This window comes from Frankliniella occidentalis, unplaced genomic scaffold, assembly GCF_000697945.3.
Source record: "Frankliniella occidentalis isolate FOCC.00 unplaced genomic scaffold, Focc_3.1 Scaffold465, whole genome shotgun sequence".
NCBI classification, from domain to species: Eukaryota; Metazoa; Arthropoda; class Insecta; order Thysanoptera; family Thripidae; genus Frankliniella; species Frankliniella occidentalis.
Genome location: NW_026267583.1, coordinates 68,617 through 89,066, shown reverse-complemented (window position 1 = coordinate 89,066; position 20,450 = coordinate 68,617). Strand labels below are relative to the sequence as shown.

Here is a 20,450-nt window from a genome sequence, read left to right as displayed (position 1 = left end):
GTCACATGGCCGACCAAAAGTCATAAGCCACCGTACATAACAAATACGGTCAGCCTTATGATGGAAAAGTAAGTCCTCGTCAGTTTACACTTATAAAATCACGTAAAGGGGTCAAAATGACCCCTTCGGTCCTTCTAGGTATAAGTAGCAATATCTTCCAAAGTTCTTGTAGCAGAGACCTCCAATTTTGCGCCCAAGCGTCTGTCGGTAGTACATGAAAAGTCGGAAAGTGACGAATCGCTCAAAAAAATAATTCGTTGTTCCTGTGGCAATTAAAGATCAAAAGGGGTCATTTTGACCCCTCCGGTCCTTCTAGTGTTAAGTGAGTTACGCCTGTTTTTGTGGGACCTGCTCACGGCTCGCCCGCCAGATTCAAAATGCCATCCTTAAAACTCGAGTTTCTCTGGACAGGGGTGGTTTCTGAACGAATCAAAAGTAGTTTTGTGGTCCCCTGGGTAACCCCTGTCGATTCGACTACTTTTCCGTCGAAATTCGGACCCATCAATTTTCGCTAAAAACACAAAGGCTATAGCCTTTGTAAATTTGGCCAAAAATGAAAAAAATTAAAATTGCTGGAAATGATTTGACCTCCTCTGTCGAAATTGCGTGCTTCCTGCCTCTTTTGCATCCTGTTTCTTCGACTATAAAATTGCGTCTTTGGTTTGTTGCAGGAAGATCGGCCTGGAGCTGGAGGTGAACCTGTCCTGGACATAGCCGTGCGGCCCATGGAATCATCAGATATAAGTTGAGTTGGCGTCACAGTGATTACAGCTGGTCCAGTTGTTTTATTCTAGTGTACAGTCTGAATAAGCTTGAATGATTTTCCCTCTGGTACCAAACTTTGTTGGCCATCTAAAGTCACTTTTCACGACAGGGGTGTTTTCGAACCTATGGTAGTTTTCTGATGCCATAATTTACCCCACTGTAAATTTTGTAAAATTTGTACCAAAAATATTGATAATCTTTTATTTTCCGAGGGCTGGGGGTGATGGTGGGGATGGGGACACCCACATTGTGGAAGGGTCTAGCGGAGCCGTTCCGCTCAAGCTGTGGAGTCAGCAAAGCCCTGCCACGGGTCAAGTTGGCATCTTCGGTGAAACGCGTGCTCCTGGTGTCATATGGGGCGGGCCGGACGGCTAGGTGGTCCTTATAATCCGTCCGCGAGATTTGCTGTGACGCAATTTGCTGAGCATTGATCGCCCTCCTGCCCGGGATACGGCGAAAAAGCAGCGTCCTGGCTTATGTGTGACGAACCCTCCCTCCCCCTGCCCCCGCGCTCCTCGCGGCTGCGGTTGCTGTGGAGGTAGTAGCGGGCTGCCCCGCTACCGTCGTGACGTGACGGGTGTCTTGGGTGCTGCTGCGGTGGTTGTGGGGTGGTAGTAGCGGCATCCTGCAGTAAGTCTACTACTGCCTCCACAGCTAACTAGAGCTGCATCCGAGACGCCCGTGACGTCACTGCTGTAGTCGTGGCAGTCTGCTACTACATCCACAGTTACTGCAGCGTAGAATCAGGTCTATGAAATCATGTAAAATGTTGGATAGTATTTTAATTCTTTATTGTTTCTAAAATTATAAGCTTAAGTCTTCTTCAAGTAGCCGGCTTGTTTCTGCTGGTGACTTGGGGCAAATCTGAATACCTGAAAAAGAATGAAAAAAATATAAGTAAATTCAAATTATCTCAGAGTTCAACTCAAACGTGTTCTGGTCCATCTGTATCACTGTGACGCCAACTCATCGAATGAACTTTCTATGTTACAGGTGGCCAGCATCAAGTCCAGTCATATCCCTTTGGACAAGAACCAGCATCGCTTCCTATTTTACAAAGACTGTACCATAAAAATGAAATAAATAGCAATATTATTGTCAATGACACTCTGATGATTTGGTTCTACTTCCCCACTAGAATTAACACACAACTACATATTCCTGCGATCATGAGAAAAGGGGGCCATTTCTTGTGCTGTGATACGCCAACTCAGCATACATCGGGCGACAAACGGCTGCTTAGTTGATGTCAAGCGCACATGAAACTATTGGACGGTCTTCCTGCAATGGGGTAAAAACTAAATTTTGGTCTAAAATATTATGGTGACACCAACTCATCTCTGGACTCCTACAGCAGTTTCAGTATCAGTATAACATTAACTTGCCATGCTTCTAAAGCATTGCCTAGGACAAAGTCAATTCAACATCAAATGTTCACAGGTGGAATATCGTAAATGTTCATGCACTTATCACTCTGTTTCCATATTATTTACTTAACATTTTTATCATTCATTAAAGGACTAAAGAGAAAAATAGCATTCAGTTGGCATGAACTAGAGTATTTTTGCCTGCCTCAGCAGAAAAAAGTGCAAAATCAAAGAAGAGATAAAAGAAAAATACGAACCAAGTTTCTTCCAGTCCTGCTTTGTGGTGTCCTCCATTCCCTTTCACAATCATTAGTGCAACAAAGAATTGGAATCCCACTTGAAAAACTCAAAAATTTTGGGGATTGTATCTGAGATTAATAGCAGTTATTCCCTAAGGACAGAAAATGAGCAAACTGGCGCTCTTTTCTATTATATAAACATCCTCACATTACTTATCAAGTATAATTATTTCCGGCCGTGTATCACGAGGAGAGTCATAAACTAGAGCTGTGAGGGTGACGGAATGAGGAGGAGGGCTACATTTACTTTCAATGGTCTTACTACGGAACTCATCTAAGTGTTAGTCCCCGATTTTGATCCGCCTTGGGGGTTTGTAGAGTGACTATGTACAAAATGTTTGGTGAAGAAAATTCGTGCCCAATTCAGTATCTGGGTCCATAGGGGAAAATCCACTTTCTCCAGAAATGACTAAAAATAGTCTTTGATTTTTTGCCAAAAAATCCAAAAATGATCCACAGTTTGTTTTCAGCTTTGAAATGGGGATTTAAGGCCAAATACAAGCTGGCGGTCATTTTTTGGATTTTACAAAAAAAATTGCTACAGTTAGTCATTTCTGGGGAGAATGCATTTCCCCTACAGATACGGATATTAAATTGGGCACCAATTTTCATTGGCAAACGTTTTGTATACAGTCACCCTACAAAACCCCCGAGGGGGAACAAAATCGAGGAATAACACCTGGACGAGTTAGTTACATTCACGGCACCAACTTTATGAAAATAATCAAATATTTATTTGAGGCTTTCATTCCTTGTTCGTTCTTTCCAGCCCACTATGGCAGGAAGAACAAGTATTGTTCTCAGTGCGGTGTCACCCTTTAACTGTTTTTACTTTCATCTCAGAACACATGACACCTACAGACATGATAGTAGAACAAATCTAGAGCGAAGACGCGAGTCTTAATTAAAGCAATGAAATTTTTTATAGGTTTATTGGTGTATTATTTTGAGCACTCTTATTTAGCGAGTTTTCATTCTCTCGAGATCCAACATCTTTTGGCTAAACACCAAATACCAACAGCCTGATGAAAGTGAAAGAGAATATATTTTAGACATGCATTTAAATTTGCTTTAGAGAAATGTCAAAAACAGTTTGGTACATATAGTATACATATAGTATACCAAAATGAGGTTATGTGGATTAGTTTGTACAGACTTTATCACGTTTGCGTTCTTCCACATATAGGCATAGACAGAGGTGTCGCTATGACACTAAATTGACAATCTATAATTTACAAAGACGAACTAGAACATAACGAATATAACAGAGTAGTTTCTTTCTTACCTCCGCGAAGTCACAAACAACCAAAAGCCTAAAATGTTTCCGCAAACATGTTGCCATGTTGCACGTAGTAGTCTCATTGCAGGGGGCTGACAGGGGGTATCGCCGCTCAGGCGCTGAGAGTAGGCCACCATCTCCACACAGACACGTGGCGGGCGGGCATACACGGCGCACCGCAGGCGTTGTCATACGAAGACACAACATTTAGAAAACAAATAAATACAATTTTGTAATCCAGTAGATTTGTCGCGTGCAATTAACAAAACTTTCGAGTGGTAAAGAACACAGTCGCGTTTCACCGGTCCCCTTTCGATGAGTGCCGACGGCGCAGATTCGAATACTGGGCTGGGGGCTTATTTGTTTTTCTTCTGTTCCCCACTAGACTCGCGTACCATGACACTGACACGGCCCCACTGTAGCCCAAAGTCCCGTCTGACCTCTCTCTAAACGAATAACCCCCAAAAAAGTTTTGCCATCTTTTGATATGTTGTTCCGAGAACATCAAAACGCACAAAAAGGTATATATTGTGGGGGAAAAAAATAGCCCACAGAAATTGGACCATTTTGAAGTTGAAGTTCCAAAATATTGGTAAAAGTCGTAGGTTTTTTTTTTACAGGGTGGGGAGTTACCGATCTCCGATTCCTTGATTGGCCAGGGTCCGATCGGCTACGAGTCCCTACGAGTCTAAAACCGTTTTACTCGACGGTTTGAACTGGAGAGTGCACTCCGTCCACCGGTGCAGGTACAATGCCGCGGACGAGTTCAGCAGCCACTAAAATGAGGATATAGCTATGAGCTGATTCAAATTTTTAATAAAGTGAAAGGCAGTAGGAAGGAAAAGATTACTGGCTTATGATTAAATAGGAAACGTAAGTTGTTATTTCAAACGGAACACAGGCACAACTTCTGTACAATTTACTAACACCACAAATAGATGTTTTGCTATGTAGTCCATTACATTTATCACAAGCTGCTGAATCTTATACAGAACCTTACAATCTAACACACAATCCTGAGATTTTAACACATTTAGATAAAAATATTTTGACATACTTATATACATGCAATTGATTAGCTAGGTATAAGCTTTAATTGGGAGCCCTTTCAATTGACTAATTTACATCTTAATACATATTAATTTACTAAACACATACATATTTAAAAGCTTTCAGGCATTAAAGCCAATAGTACACACTTAACTATCACGACTCACTCATATTCAGGCTTTTATGATTTGTGACTTAAATTGATAAATAATCATCGATTCAATAAAATACGGCCAAGTGCTGATACAGAAAGACCTAACTGAGTCACAGTATTCATGCATGCCTGAGCATCTGATCGTAAGATTTCTAAGTCAGGCATGGAGTCACAGGATTCGACATTCAACAGTGTATCAAAAAACGAGCCCCAGAAATCTGCATTCATATTCCTGTAAAAGAAAAACCACAGTGACTTTACTCAATTTCCAGCTATCTTTGTACAAATTATTCTAGTAATTTTTGTGCTTACCTAGCGAGCTTGGTTTGAATGGCCCACCTGCCAGTAGTTCTGCTTTCTTGAACCTTCATATAATCACCAAAGATGAGACAGTGAGCTGTATTTGCAAGTCCAAACAAATCCGTCTGAAATTTTACAAAATAGATATTATTGTTTATTTAATTTTTCACCCCCAAAAATTAGGTTAACAATATGGGTTCACACATGTACTAGTGTGTGTTTTTTGAAAGTAGGACAAGGAATCTTACCTGGTAGGTCCATGGTTTTCCTGTCCGCATCTCAATGCAGGTGAATGTATCTGTCATAACAACTTGGTTAAATGTTGTCCCTGGGGGCATTAGATTCATATCTATACTTCGCCCAAAATCAATCAGTTGAATACATGGTGCTTGATTAACAGCTGGAATTGTTCTCATGAGTATATTATCAGGCTTCAAGTCTCCATGAATTATTTTACAAGCATGAAGAGCTTGTACAGCACTTATCAACTGTTCTAATAAAAATAGAACTTGGGGCTCTTGCATTGGCCGTTTAGTGCTTGCCACTACCTTATTCACTAGATTTAGCAGAGTTCCAAATGGTAGCAAGTCTGTGACTATTACACTACCATTACTGTAAACATAGATCTGATCTGCTGGCATGAAAGCTGATACAAGATCCCGTTGTGATAGCCGGTGTTGGATTTCTCTGCATATATAGTACTCCCATCGGCAACCTGGCTTCTGAATTTTCAATGCAACATCTTTTTGTGTCCTTGTATCCACTCCTTTTAGTACTTTAGCATAAGCACCTTCTCCAAGAACTTTACCAACAGTATACACATCCCCATCTGAAGAAAGGAAGAAAAATGTACATTATCAAACTCCCATTAAGATAAGCAAAAAGTTCTTTCATTCTTGCAATTTTGAAAGAAAAACTACTCACTTAATGTCAGACAATTATTTCTCCTTGCTGGAACAGCGCCATTCAGAGTATTGTAGCCTTCAGCATGCTGGGGGAGAGGAAATCCTATGTGGTGGAGGAAATATTCAAGAATTCGCGAGTCAAATGGGTTTATCTCTCCTTTGGCTACTCGCAAACCCATTTCATGCATTACTTGAGAATCTGGTCCCTGAGGCTGTGGCTGGGCTTGAACTTGTGCTTGAGGTTGAACTTGAACCTGCACTTGGCCCAGACCTTCTTGAGAGGATGAAGATGAATGCTCAGAAGATTCCTCAATCTGATTTAAGCCAGGCTGAGGACCCATACTCTGCTTTTGGGTTGTGTATTTTCCATATTTGCTATTAATGGAAGAAGACAAACTGTTTCTGCTTCCAGTAGAGAGCATACTCTGGTACTTTTCTTTTGATGTTTCCAGTATAGCACTAAGTTGATCCACATCATTCTTTATTCTAAATAGTTTCAAAGGAGGTACGGTTTTTGGAGAATCTGATGATTGATTTGACCCATCAGCACCATCATCTTCTGGCCATGATTGTTCTACTCGGTATAATGAGCTGCAAAGAGAATAAAAATAATATAAGACAAATACAGATGTAGCAGGTTGCACAACCTTTTGACTGAAAAAGAAATTTCCAAAGTTCTTGAAGTTTCTCTAACTCTAATGAACATTTTACCTATTAAAATCAATGACATTCTTGGAACCTCGTGACTTTTTTGGTGAGGCTTGAAAGGGTGTTGAGGCAGCAGCCATTTGTGGGAAGAAAAATGCCTCAGTAATACCAGTTTCCGACATGTTTACCCCATATTGTGGGGCTGCAGCCACAGGAGCATCATCTTCCATCACTTCAGGTGTTAACTGGGAAAAAAAAAGAAACAGGAAAAATATTTCAACATCTACATGTTAATAAAGAGCAATTGACAAAGAAAATTTAGGAATACATACCGGTGCAGAGCAATGTGAAACTGGAGGAGTAGGCTGCATTGCACTGTAAGGTGCAGCATGGTTGCTATACACATAAGAAACAGAAGGGGCAGACTGCATGTTGTGAGCAGGAAGGGAGTTAGTTTGCATTGGTTCTTGAAGATCTGGAGGGGCCAAGTGCATCGGCTCATGAGTGACCATAGCTGCAGATGAAATTTGTACATGTCCTTGATCAACAAAAACATTTGACTGGTTTTGTGCATGAGAACTATATGCAGATGGTGTAATATGGAAATGGTTGCCTTGTTGTATCTCAGTTCCTGTGCTATCTGGAGCAGGAGTCACACCACATTCTTCCATAAGTTCAATGTCCGCTTGGGGAAATTTATGTAAATTTTCCTTTTCCTTTGCCACTTTTTCAATAGAACCAGAGGTGTGGGCAGATATTGACAAGTTTCCTGAATTTCCACGGTCCAAAATGGGTGTGTGAGATGGAACATTGTTTTCTGGATCTCCGTCGCAGAAAACTTGAAATTTTCCTCCCAAAACAGGAGGGTCAGGGGGAGTATATGATGATTCTTGAAACACTTGAAAGCCATTGCGTTGTTTCATAAAAGATGTTCCTGTCATAGGATCTTCATACATCTCAGTTGGGTTTGTAAAATTATTAGAGGTCATTACAGGATGTTGCTGTGCTGTTGCTAGCGTCTGGGAGACTGTGCCTACAGCTTGATGATTATGAGGAAATGTTTGTGGTTCTCCACTTCTTAACAGAGAATTTTCATGAACTTGATGGGGTAAACTGTCATCTTTCATTATCTGGAATGCTGGTTGATACATATTTGGTGTTGCACTTGCAGCTAAATTTGGTCCACTATTGGGAGCTAGAATGAATGGATGGAATTTAGATAAACAGTAAATCAATGCTTGACGTGAGAACTTTTATTTGAAGTTCAAAAATTTACCTTTTACGATTGTGGGGCTTCCCCACAAGTCTTGCACTTCATTCATAGCCAATTTAGTATGCAGGGTCATTGACTGATTATGTACGGACTGATTAGATGGAGGAAACCTGTGGCTCATGTGAGGCTGCTCATGGTGAGAGAGATGACCACTAGAGTGCGCTCCACCCTCGGACGATAAAGCTGTTCTATACAGTGATTGAGGCTATTGCAAACAATTTGAACAAGAAAATATTATTTCTACTGATAGATAAGACAAAAATAAAACATAAGTAAAATACCACCTGAGGTTGCTGGTAACCGCTCAATGTTGATGTCAGACTATTAGCAGGACTTGGTGAAGGGCCTGCTTGTCTAAATGGCTGATCTGACAAGGTGTCTAATCCATGACCATCAGCTAGATGAAAAAAATCAGACAAAATTAAAAAGCATTATCAACCAAATACAAAAGGAATGGGAAGTCAACCCACCATAGTATGGGGCAGGTTTCTCTTCACGTGGATAAAGATTTTCTTGTGTCACACCCAAAGAAACAGAGGGCTCATTATGAGACATAAATTTCCTTTCATACATGGCTAACTGTCCATGCTGCACTGACATTTCTCTCATTTTTTGGTTTTTTTCAGCTCTCTTTTTAAAGTAGTCAAGTGCACGGAGTTCCTCTAGTTGTAGTTCTTTACCTCCAGCATACACCTGTGAGTAAAATTAAAATGTTGTGAAAAAAAAATGAACAGAATTTTCTTACACTTGATTAAGTAGTACTATAAATTGTACAGTAGTAATATACCTCATTCTTTCGATACATAGGCTTTGTAAAAGGGTTTGGCTCCTCAAAAATAGCTATTGCATCATGGAAACCATCTTCTAATCCTTTTCGGGGTTGAAGGGCATTTGGGACAACTATACCATGTGACCGTAGCTCATGACCACTTGATGCATTCTCTTCATCCTTGTGCACTAATGGAAAGAACAAAATTTGCATTTCAATTCAGAAATGAGAAGATGAATTAAGAAAGTCAAGCAAAAATTACCTTCGAACCCAGGTTGTTTGGGCATAAAAGAATTGCCAGCATTTGTGACATGGTGCTTCCGTGATCCTAGCCCTTGACCAGTCCAAGGACCCGCCTTAACAACATTTTCCTTGTTTATGGTTTGAGCTATCGGAAGTGCTGAGGAAACATTCTGACTGTGCAGGACTTCACCCTCAGGTTCACCATGCTCCTAAAGAAAGATTCAAGAATAAAATAGTTAAAGAAATCAAACATTAAAAATAAAGTAGAAATCAAAATAAATATACTAAATTTAAATATTAGCAGACTAGCACTCTCTTCACAGACATATTTATTGAAACTAAACATACAGTAAAATGAGTAATCTTCAGAAATTACCTGATACACTGTGACAGGTCCTGCATTGTTACCACGTACACCAAATGTTCTTGAGGAAGGAGCAGAGCGCCCAGAAGATCCTTGTACCGCTGGTATCACACCCGGCAGCTGACTTCTAACATTAGACCCAACTCTCACAGTAGGTGCTACACTCTTTTTCCCAATGGCTTTCAGTGCTGCCATAGGCATTCGATGGTCACCTTGAAGATGATTACCAACATCATCTTCTGGGGTTTCATTGTTGATGTTTTTGTGATTAAACACAAAAGATGACAAAAAAAGTCTGTATAGGGTAACACAGAATTACAAGCGAGAGGGTAAAATAACAGGTGTTTTTATTTTGTATTCTTCTCCCATAGCCCCTAAATACTTACTGATGAGCAGCGTGCAGTTCTTCAGCTGGTTGTGCCATGTACATAGAACCCTTTGTGAAAATCTGATCAGCCTGTTTCCAATCTCCAACAGATTGAAATTCATAGGCCCAGCTTTGGTAAAACTCTGCACACTTCACTCCGATTCCCTGAGTGTGCAACAGTTGGTACAATTCAACACGTTTTGCATCATTTTGCATTTCAATCTTCACGATCCCGCGTCCAAGAAAAGAAAGAGGAGGTAATTAATATTTGTAAACTCCTATTGCCATCATAGTAAACTATAGTATAGTTTAGTGCTTTAAGAAATATTCTTACATATTTTATCCATAGTCCCACAAAACGGGAGTCGTTTTTATATTTCTCTTCATCTTTAAATGCCTGAAAGCATTTAGTGAGCAATACACTTAAATTTCCTTCAGGACCATGTTTCGGGAAACTTTGCTCAACCCAAGATATGTAATCACACCAAAGCTCTAAAGGATCTGATCCTTCATAGGTGCGAATCTGCATTTCATACCATCTAAAATTTTGTTTTTATAGTTAGAAAATAAGCTTAAGTTTGCATTGCTAACATAAACAATTATTAACTACTGAGATACCCACTCTTGTTTTTTTGATAACATTTGATGTAAAGAAGAATCTGTTTGAGCTTGTAATGCAAGCCCGAGCTGTGTTGTGTTTCTACCTCTCTTTAGAGGCTGGATATTTTCTTTGGATAAGTCAAGAGCATCGGCATTTTCCATGTTTTAAAATTGATTGATGATCCAGCTGAAAATAATCAAAACAAAAGTTTTAGAAACAAAATTGACAACAGAGCAAATATTGCAAATAATTTGTTAAAGAATAAACTGACAATCACATGGATAATAGAGGAATAGAATGATGCTTGTATAAATCACAAAATATAGGTTAGGCCAGTGGGAAAGAGGCAAAGCAACAAACTTAACAGTCCAATAATATTAACGTATTCATTTCATTCTTAACAAGACAATTAAAACATATTGATTAGAAAAATGGGAACAATATAGTAACACGTTTGTTAAAAAAGAAGCTTGAGCTTAAATCACATATTTGGGGCATGGGGAACTTTAGAGTGGACTAGCTTCCTCCTATGTGGTCCACAGTTTGCAAGGAAACAAGACGGAGATTAGAGAAAATATTATGCGCCAAATCCAAAGAGGAAAATGAAAACAAAACCGATTAACGATTTTCAAGTCTTCAAACGTAAACAAAGCTGAAGAGATGGACGATCCTAACCCAAGAACAGAAAACTGGCTGTCAACTGTGGTAGATTGTTGACAGTAAAGTTAAAGCGTTAAGCCATGCAAATAACACTTACGCAGCAAAACAAACAACAACAGGACAGATAAAATTAAGTCATAGCAGACAAAACATGCTAGGACACTAGTTTTGGTAAAACATTTTGATGAGGCTTTTGTTATTCGCAGATTCAATGCAGTCCAACATAAACTAACCAAAACCAAACTTTACGACAACTTATTTATATCGGCCACCTGGTGTATTCTTGTTGTAACTTGCGTAAATACAAATGTATAGGAAATCGGATTCCCCCTGCAAGTCAGGTTTCAATTAAATGTTTAAATCAACCCGGGTAAAATTGGGGATTCCGTAAAAGCACAGGTCAACCTGCGAATATTCAACTCTTGAAATAATCATAAACCGTCACCGGCTGGTTTGTTTATCTATGTGGCCGTGCTTTTTGAATAGAGCTGTATAGGCGCAGACGACAGACAACACACCAGTTCACTTATATTGTTTGTTTAGTGTCAAAAGTTTAGCATGTTTTCCCTAGACGAGTTGTAAACATTTAGGTTTACAAGAGTTTGAGCTTTGCTCTCTTTAACAAAATGGACTACAAATTTTCTGTCAACCATGAAATTTTATGTCAAATCAGACTTACAGCAATTGGTGTTTCTAATAGTCTTATATACTTCCACAATTCACATAAATAAAGTAATTGAAACAATTGCTGACTAAATTTGCTGTATTCTTGTTGTCTTTTGGGAGACTGGACTGATTGGTGATCCGATTTTCTTTCAGTTCATCCTCTCCATCCTAGGATTCACCTATCCAACTGTATTTCAAGGATGGCAAACCCTTGTCGCTGTCATTCTGATGCGTGTGCTGCTGTTTGAAGAGCTGTCTCCAATATGTTGGACATCTTTCTTTGCCAACCTACCTCTCTTTTTATGCTTCGTCGGCAACATTGTTGCTGGATCCAAGGCGTTGTCCTCCTTGGTTTGTCATTTTACCTTAGAGTGTTACCTCCTTACTATGACAATTTTGCTTCTTGACAATAAATTTCTCTTCGCCAGCCTGCACCTATAGTAATTGCATTATCAAATGTGGTGCCAGCTCTGATACATGCTGTCAGCAATCCTCGTGCAGATGAGAAAAACTATATTAATTTCACTGCCAGTCTGTTTGCTTTATTTTCTGCTATTTGTATTTTTCTTATGGACCCCATTTTGTCGGTATGAAACCTTTCATCTTCATATTATTTTTTATCTTTTGAACTGACATGGTTTTAGGATATGATGTTAATTTTCCAGGAGAATGGCATTCCAACAATGTGGATGGTCTTCCACTTATTATTTCTAGGAGCGCAAGGCCTTGTTGAGAAAAGAACTTCATCCAGTCTTAATTCTTTGGATAAACTTTTCTATTGTAACTTATTCAGGTAATTCGGACATTACATTTTCTCTTGTGGTTGCAAAATTGTAAGTAGAAACTCTATTGTGATAATTTGAACTTCAAACTTCTATTTTTCAGTGTAGTTGTTCTCGCTCCTAGCAGCCTTTACTTGGAAGAGGCCTTTTCAGCTTTAAACTTCCATGAGAGGAGACAACTCTCCTTTTTGCTTGGATGTGTCATGAGTGGGATTTTAGGCACTGTGATGTCCTTGATGACGGTTTACTCTGTACCAACTTCCCTGAACACTATAGCAATTTCTAGAGCCGTATCTTGCATTATATCACCCTACATTCTCCCATGTACATTGAATACCTCAACATGGTTCTTTGTTGTACTCAGCCTAGTAGCTGTTAGTGTTATAAAAATGGATAATTCTCCTCCATTAAATGTGATAGATTGCAGCAATCAAAAACAAATTGAAATTGTATAAGATCTCTTTCGCACATATTTTTAAGACTGATTTCTAAGAATCCAACCAATTTTTGAATAAATTTGTAAAATGCAACCAGCGGAAGTGGAATAAAGACACATCATGTAATTTAACTGTTGTATTTCACTGTAACACATACAAAAAAGAAAAAAAAAAGGGAGGGGGGGCAGAGGAAGGGTAGGGACAATATCAACATTGACGGGGGAAATATATGTAGCTAGGGCAATGCTTTTGCCACCTCCTTTTGTATAACTTATCCTAAGGCAAACAAACAATTGCTCACAATAAGTGGAACAATCACAGTCAAAACATTTAATCATTGCTTTTCATGAAAGCAAAAGAAACAACAAACTATAATCTCAGAGGTTTTTGAACAGATACTTACGGTAATAAATCTTCAACAATATAAATCTAACAACCGCAGGAAACACTTTCTTGTAACAAATCAAAAATAAGAAAGAAAAGAAAAAAATAGTCCAACAGGGTTATAATACCCATAAAATTTAACAATTTTCGTCAAATGAGTGATTCTAAAAATTGGTCTAAAATTGTGATACAGGGTTTTTTGTTTTTTCAGTGTTTCTTAAATACAAAACAATTTACAAAGCTTGCTTCACTATCAAGGCACTTTGTGATTTCCCATGATGTATTTAAACTTGTCACAAACACATGTACAAGATTAGACTTTCCCTACTCTATCAAGGACCGTTACAGTTTAAGTAACAATGCCATAGCAGATATTGGTTGAATTCTTTAACAACCATCTGTTCTCCTCCTCTTTGTTTCCTCAGGCGCAGTAGGATGTCATTTAAGTTTGGACTACAAAAATACTCAATTCTACTATCGTTTTTTCCTTCTATTTTGAAACAATAGTACTGCAAGGAGAGGACTTCAAGTTAAGTGAAGACAAAGAAACACTCCCCCATGTTAACTGTAAAAACATAACAACATATCACATTATAGAGAATTTTGAAAAATAAATATAAATGTTATGTGATGCTTTCTCAAATACATAAAAATTTTCCCGTTGATATCAGGATTACTTTTACCATCTTTGGTTTTGTTTATAAATTTTGTGAAACTGACATTTATTACAGAGAATATATTCAGTATTCCTTATTTTTAATGTTCCCTTTAACCGGTTGTCCCAGGACATCGTCGAATGCTGCTATGTCACAATACAGGTGCTGGAAGAAGGTGGGACTGAACAAACACTAATGGTTTTGTGATCTCGGAAATTTCATGATTGTGCTCACTGGGAAACCAGACACATATGGTGCTACTGAGTTCAAGAATCAGTCCATTGGGAAAATTTTCGAGACAAAACAAGTGTTGTAAAGGTACTCTATTAAAAACTAAGAATAAGACTTTAGCACCATTTGACTACTTATTTCCAATAACATAAGGAAAAAGTTATTATGCAATATTTCTTACTATGCAGATTATTTCAAAAAGAAATAAAAATTAGAGAGGCTGTCATTTTATACAAAATGTCAGAAATAGCCCACAAGAACAATATATAAGTTTCTTATTTAATATTAGAGCTGCCTCTACCCAACATACGGGTAAAATTTAATGAAAAATACATACAAACAAAACTTTCCAGTACAAAAATGGCAACATGAATAGTTTTCGTTCTGCTAGCAGCTACTCTTGATACCTCTCAAAATTGGGTTCACTTATCTCTAGGTTCATGAACCAGTCTTCTGAAGTATGTAATAAATAATCTTATATATGCAACATGGACTCAAAAACTTCAACACCCAACAAAAAGAAAATATTTTAGAATACACGAAACATACAAAATAAGAACAATGTGTGTATATCAATCTACTGATAATTGTGATAATTATAGACTCTTCTCCTACATATTTTATAGACATAAAACTATGTACAGGTATTAAATCTAGTGTTTAATTTGATTATTAAATAATACACTGCTGACCTTGAGCACTAGCACTACTCTAAAAATAACAAGAAATTGAGATTTTTCTCTCTTTTAATAGCCAGGAACCCAATAGAAAGAGTATGATGAAGTACAGGATTTAAATTACTAATGGCTGCATAGAATAAGTACTTTATGCAAGGTAAAGCATTCAGTAAAGAAAGATTTGGAAGCTAATTTTGCATAACATGAGATTCAAAAGTAATAAAAAACAAAGTCACACAAATATCATACTTCTTAAAGTGAAGTACACCTCATGAGATTAAATAAAGAGAAACCACATTCAGCTCTATCACATGAAAATCTCTGACTAAGAGTTTGAATATCATTTATGTTAATAATAACAACAATTTACCAGAGAAATTTTTTCTCTGTAACACTTTGGAAGAGAGTGAAGTGAAAGGCAAAGAAAGGAGATGGGTTCAGGCGCTGTCAGTAAACTTACTGAAGGTTTATCAATGTAAATGCGTCTTACAATAGACATAATATATCTCTTCATCTTAAAACATAAATATTGCTTTGAAGACTAGTAAGGACATGAGACTACAATACTGATGCTTGTAGAGGAGTCCACACCTGTCTTCTGATGTAATAAATTAATTTTCGTTAAGACTTTTGTACTTAATTAAGCATATATCATTGGCACATTGTTATGCTTGGCTTGAGTTGCTCCCTATTGCTCATCAATAAACTCACACTCACTCGCAATTATAGTGCCACTTATGGTACTCCTTTTTAGTAGAAGTGATGTTAAGAAGGTAGCAGAGAACACAAGTCACCTACCCATGCAGGTGGTGCAAGTCCCCAAGAAGTGACGCTGGTTAGTATTAAGTGTGGACCAACCAACCAACCATCTTGATGCGTGCAGTTGCTTGTTACTTTACACTGGGAGGATGTTTGGATGGACGGTTGCTTGCGATCGCTCGACACCATTCCTGTGTTAGCACTCGAAGCCTACAGGCCAGGTTTTGTTCTAGGTTGCCAACCGGGAAAGTTAAAAAGGGGAAAAAGAAAAGAAAACAGAGTGTTAGTACTTGATTTCGTCCAAGATTATCAAAGGAGTTCAGCACATGATTCTGATGCTGGATGAAACGCAAAAGAAACTTATAAAAGAAAAAGTAATTTGAATAGCACCCAGCATCACAAACATGTACAAATAAAATAATAAAACAACCAACTACTGACAAAAGCTTGCATGAGAATTCTTAAATACTGAGCAGTAAATCAATCAATGATCTCTAATTGGATGGATTATCACTCACAACCATTAAATTGGAGCGAGTAAAGATTTAAAATACAAACTTTTGTCATCAGGCAGCCACTAACCAAATTATTCAAACCATTAGTAACTGTAGCTGACTGCTTTTAAAGACAATTGCAGAGCCAAATGTCAGCAATGTGAACAAAACATTTTCTCAAAGCTATGAAGTATTTACACAAAACAAAACCACTAGTCCCACAGGGAATTTGACATAAAGCAAAAACAAATGTGTTGATGACAAAGCTGGTCAACCTTTAGATTTAAATATTGAAAGATTTGAAAAACAAACAGAAAAAAATTGTTGATAATTAAACTTTGAAAACAAAATAATCAAGAAAAAAATTAGTGAGGTTTGTTAGTGGTGAGCCCCTGCATATCATAATAAGGTACAGCACATTCAACACCATACAAAATACATTCCATAAAGAAGCACATAAAAAATATTATAGAACAGATGCGCTTAATTTACTTTTTATACCTGAGAATTTAAACTCCATGCTTCTTAAGGAAATTCTTATGTTGATGTTGAACAGCCCAATCATGTATTTAAGAGACCTGGTTACACTATTTTCTACTACGAATCCAATAATGATCATACCGCAACCTTAAAGTACACACAGAAATTGAATGTGTATGAGGGGTGCATGAACAGCCCAGAATAGGACAATAGTGAAACTACACATTTTTGCAAATCCAAAACTACCAAAAGCATTCCCAAGGTGCAAGAGAACAGTAGGCAGAGCGCAGTCTAGCATCACTTCTGTGGAGCATAGCTTGGTGACTTCTTCTCCAAATTTAAGCATTTAATGTGAAGCATTGATTAAATATCCATAAAGTTAGTAAGATCAACTTGGCCATGTGGACGTTCGTTAGCAAGAGAGGGAGAGAAGGATTGTTTCATCTTAAGTTAGTAAAGACCCAAAAGAAGGAAGGATTGAGGTAGTGTAGCTAATCTTGTGTCTTAACAGATCATTAAGATCTGATAAAATAGGGACAACAGGAAAAATATATCACAGGAGACAAATGAATGAATGTCTGCTATCGACTTACACTTCTTTTATTTTGCTTGTTTGATTTTGCACCTAATATGTACAAACCAATGGAAAAGTCTTACTAGCACTCCACAGGCTCAAGTTGCCATAAACAACAACAAAAAATACAAAATAGTATTTTTAAACTGGAAATGATAATACATAATATTTATGTATTAAGATATATAGGTATATATATATTTATCTTTATATATATACTCATCAATATACTTTCATATAAATATCTCAAATTCCCCCACAGAGGAAACAAACAATGTACATACAGTTATAATGGCTCCACATCTACTGCCCCTTAAGAATTTCCCCCCAATGAATTTAAGCAAAGGTTCAGAGGAAAGAAGGACATTTCACTTGCTTCTTGCCTCTCCAGGTCAAGGAAAAATTAATTATCACAACCATTGCAAAAAAAAGAAAAGAATTAACAAAAAAAAAATATTTGAAAATTTGTGAAAATTTCATAACAGTTGTATTACTGATGGCAGTTTCACTTGATAAAAGGACTGACACGAGAATTGCCATAAGAATCCTGAGGGTTTCAACATTTTTACAAATTTTGATACTTTGTATTTATAATTAAGTATACCTTCGCAACTCTTCCCTTTGAGAGAAAATTAAATTCTAATCGTCATGAAACCAGCTTTCGGTTTGTAGAGTAACTCTGCCTCATTGTAGTCATAACTAATCGAGAAATAAACTTATCAGTTTGCACTGATACAAACTTAACTTTCTTGTATAAATAAGAGTACATAAATATCTCAATAAAATAATCTGCATAAAAAGGAAAAAATAATAATAATATAGACTAGCTTAAAGCAAAATCACAATAATAATGTGATTTACCTACAATTACGTTAAATGTGATGACTATTGTATCAACTGACAGAAAACTAATTCACTACAGTCCTTCTTTCCTCAAAGAAAAAACAAAACAAGAAACATAACACTGAGGCGGGCAATACTCAAAAACAGATAACGTTAGGGCTGGTAACATCAACTTTTGCGAGCAATTTAAAAGGATTCGTGTTCGAAACAATTTACTTCACTCAAAACAAGCTGCTTTCTACCATATTAAAGACTTGTAAATCCTGAGAAGGCAATCAATTTTCATGAATAATTTATCCCTTCACTCTCTAAATATCTTCTGAAAACTGAAATGTAACCATTAGGTAGAAAGCCCATCTCCCTATAACTTACTAATCAACCAAGCACGCACAGCCGAGTCAGACCTGGCCTTCTCTTTGCTAATGCTTTACAAATTCAAAACCGTTCAAATTTTGAGGTCTCATTAGAAAAAATACTTGTAATAGGACTCTGTATAAGACAAGGCCAGAACTGGATCGTACCCTCATAAAATTTTTAAGAGAGATTCTGAATTAAATCCTGACTACGATAAGAACAAGCCATATAATAGGCTGCACAACAAGAGGTACGTAAAAAAAATAACATAACAGAGACTAACCTTGGCACACTTGGGTCTAATTCACAAGAGGAGGCCCCGCCCTTTGGTAGGGATGTTCTCTCATCTGTCCCAAGTGTCTGCGCTGCTTTACGCCCGCTAGAGCTCCTGTTTTGCAGGAACAAAACTCACATTTAAAGCATACATTGCAGACACACAGAAATGTTTCACAACTATAGCTGTCTCAACAGGAGCAGGGAGGAAAATTTTGAATGTAATAATTGTCTTTTTCACCAAGAATATTGATAAATCAATGGTTGCTGAAAATAAGTGAAACTATGTTCCAGCCATGTTGAGACATATTCTAATTTATACTGCAAAATGGAACATATGTATTGAGACCCATAAAAAAGAACATCAAAGGTGATCAGCTGAATATTAAGTTTCAGGCACATTTATGGCTATGCAGCAAATAATGATTTGATCACAAGAGCTGCTCTCTGGCAAATGCAAATTTCATGCTCCATTCTACACAAATAAAAACATCAACAAAACACCAATTATTTGACACTGAAAAAAAAACACGCACGTACACAAACACACAACAAAATCTACATATAAATAAACACTGGTAACAGGTGACAAATACAATAAATGTCTTCTATCATATTCTGATAGTATACTTTATATTACTAATATGAAATTTTTAAAAAAATCTTTGAAATATTTCTAAAGCCTTTATGACAGCTGCAGTAAAAATTTACTCAAGAAAGAAAATAAAGAAAGCAATATGGCACTGTAAAGAGGAAAAAAAGCAAATCAATCAGCCGTCAGCCTAAGAACTAATCTGGTTTAAAATTTAACAGAAAACCAAGACATGAAGAAAGAGTGGATAGTTGGTTATCAATTCTTGTCAACTGAATAAAGCTATGCAACCAAGTACCGGCATCACAAGCTCCTAGAAAGAAGTCTTTACCTGCTCACGGCATATGTATTTAAAATTATAACAGAAGTCTTTGAAGAGTTTCTCTATGCACATAAAAAAACATGGCTCACTTGATCTTAAGAAAATATTATTCAGCTCCATAAAATTTACCTAAGAAGAAACAGCATACTGTTGGTTCAAGTTAAGTAAGAGGTTTTCCTAGAATCGGAAAAAAGCAATAAACATGCTTTTTGGTCCCTCGAAAATGTGGTTTAGTGTGTGAAACTTTATAAAATACTTTTTCCCACAAGGAAGCGAGGGTTTTTTCTATCAGTTTTATGATATTGACTTACTGATTTCCTCACAGCAATAATATCTGTTGGGTAATTCAGTCAAGATTTTAAAAGAACATAGAGAACCAGAAGAAATGGGTAGTAAAATTTGAATAAGTCAATAAGCTGATACAATGAACAAGACTTTTCCACCTCCAAAAGTAGTCCAAAGCTCATAAGATGCATAATTTGATAGCATTATTTGAATTATTTTTTTTTGTAGTAAAGAAGAAGTATAGGCATTAATGCAAGAGCACTAATCAAATAAATAACAATCACAATAATTCAACAAATATAGAAAATATTGTACAAATTCTATACACCCTCAAGTGTACAAGAAAGAGTACGCATGAGGAAAATAGGCAAACAAAGTTCATGATTAAATAGAATCATAATGAAGAGAACTAATTAAAAAACTGAACCAAGTTCAACTTGGTTATTCTAAACAAAGCTAGAGCTAACTATTCACATGGTTTCACTTACAAAATGTTGTAAGATATATCAACTAATCAAACGACTCTAGGGAAGATATGTGCACTGGAATAAGGAAAGTGCAAACAGGTATAGAAAACTAAGAATAGATATAGATATA

At 37.1% G+C, this 20,450-nt stretch overlaps 3 protein-coding genes and 1 long non-coding RNA gene across 11 annotated transcripts in view; 2 read left to right on the top strand and 2 right to left on the bottom strand.

Annotated features, from left to right (window-relative positions):
* Window positions 1–971, top strand: part of LOC127751405 (uncharacterized) — a 4,121-nt gene extending 3,150 nt beyond the window's left edge. For all 3 annotated transcript variants that reach the window (XR_008012116.1, XR_008012115.1, XR_008012114.1), the window contains one exon: window positions 672–971. This is a non-coding gene — a long non-coding RNA (uncharacterized LOC127751405). The remainder of the gene's footprint in view (window positions 1–671) is intronic.
* Window positions 972–4,570: 3,599 nt separating this feature from the next.
* On the bottom strand, window positions 4,571–11,475 carry LOC113214705 (uncharacterized). 4 transcript variants are annotated; one of them, XM_026434160.2, is made up of 16 exons: window positions 11,317–11,475; window positions 10,406–10,570; window positions 10,118–10,322; window positions 9,803–10,005; window positions 9,429–9,711; window positions 9,072–9,261; window positions 8,828–8,997; window positions 8,511–8,733; window positions 8,325–8,437; window positions 8,044–8,245; window positions 7,100–7,962; window positions 6,831–7,012; window positions 6,139–6,710; window positions 5,463–6,043; window positions 5,227–5,339; window positions 4,571–5,146 (listed from the first exon to the last, which is right to left on the bottom strand). In XM_026434160.2, the coding sequence occupies exons 2-16, from the start codon at window positions 10,543–10,545 to the stop codon at window positions 4,972–4,974; spliced, it is 4,215 nt and encodes a 1,404-aa protein (XP_026289945.1). In that variant the 5' UTR covers window positions 10,546–10,570; window positions 11,317–11,475; the 3' UTR covers window positions 4,571–4,971. The 4 variants fall into 4 exon arrangements, with proteins under 4 accessions (XP_026289945.1, XP_026289946.1, XP_026289944.1 ...); XM_026434161.2 differs by having other exon boundaries at window positions 11,278–11,456; XM_026434159.2 differs by lacking the exon at window positions 11,317–11,475 and adding an exon at window positions 11,142–11,288.
* Window positions 11,476–11,499: 24 nt separating this feature from the next.
* Window positions 11,500–13,060, top strand: LOC113214706 (transmembrane protein 241). The gene is made up of 5 exons (XM_026434163.2): window positions 11,500–11,776; window positions 11,864–12,061; window positions 12,139–12,297; window positions 12,376–12,503; window positions 12,596–13,060. The coding sequence occupies exons 1-5, from the start codon at window positions 11,696–11,698 to the stop codon at window positions 12,945–12,947; spliced, it is 918 nt and encodes a 305-aa protein (XP_026289948.1). The 5' UTR covers window positions 11,500–11,695; the 3' UTR covers window positions 12,948–13,060.
* LOC113214707 (protein held out wings) overlaps window positions 13,053–20,450 on the bottom strand; it is a 63,870-nt gene continuing 56,472 nt past the window's right edge. For 2 of the 3 annotated variants that reach the window (XM_052274917.1, XM_052274920.1), the window contains exon 7: window positions 17,195–18,769. In XM_052274917.1, the coding sequence (XP_052130877.1) occupies window positions 18,681–18,769 (89 nt within the window). In that variant the 3' untranslated portion in view covers window positions 17,195–18,680. Of the gene's footprint in view, window positions 15,866–17,194; window positions 18,770–20,450 lie in introns of those variants that run through there. The other variant, XM_052274918.1, reaches the window with a different exon arrangement.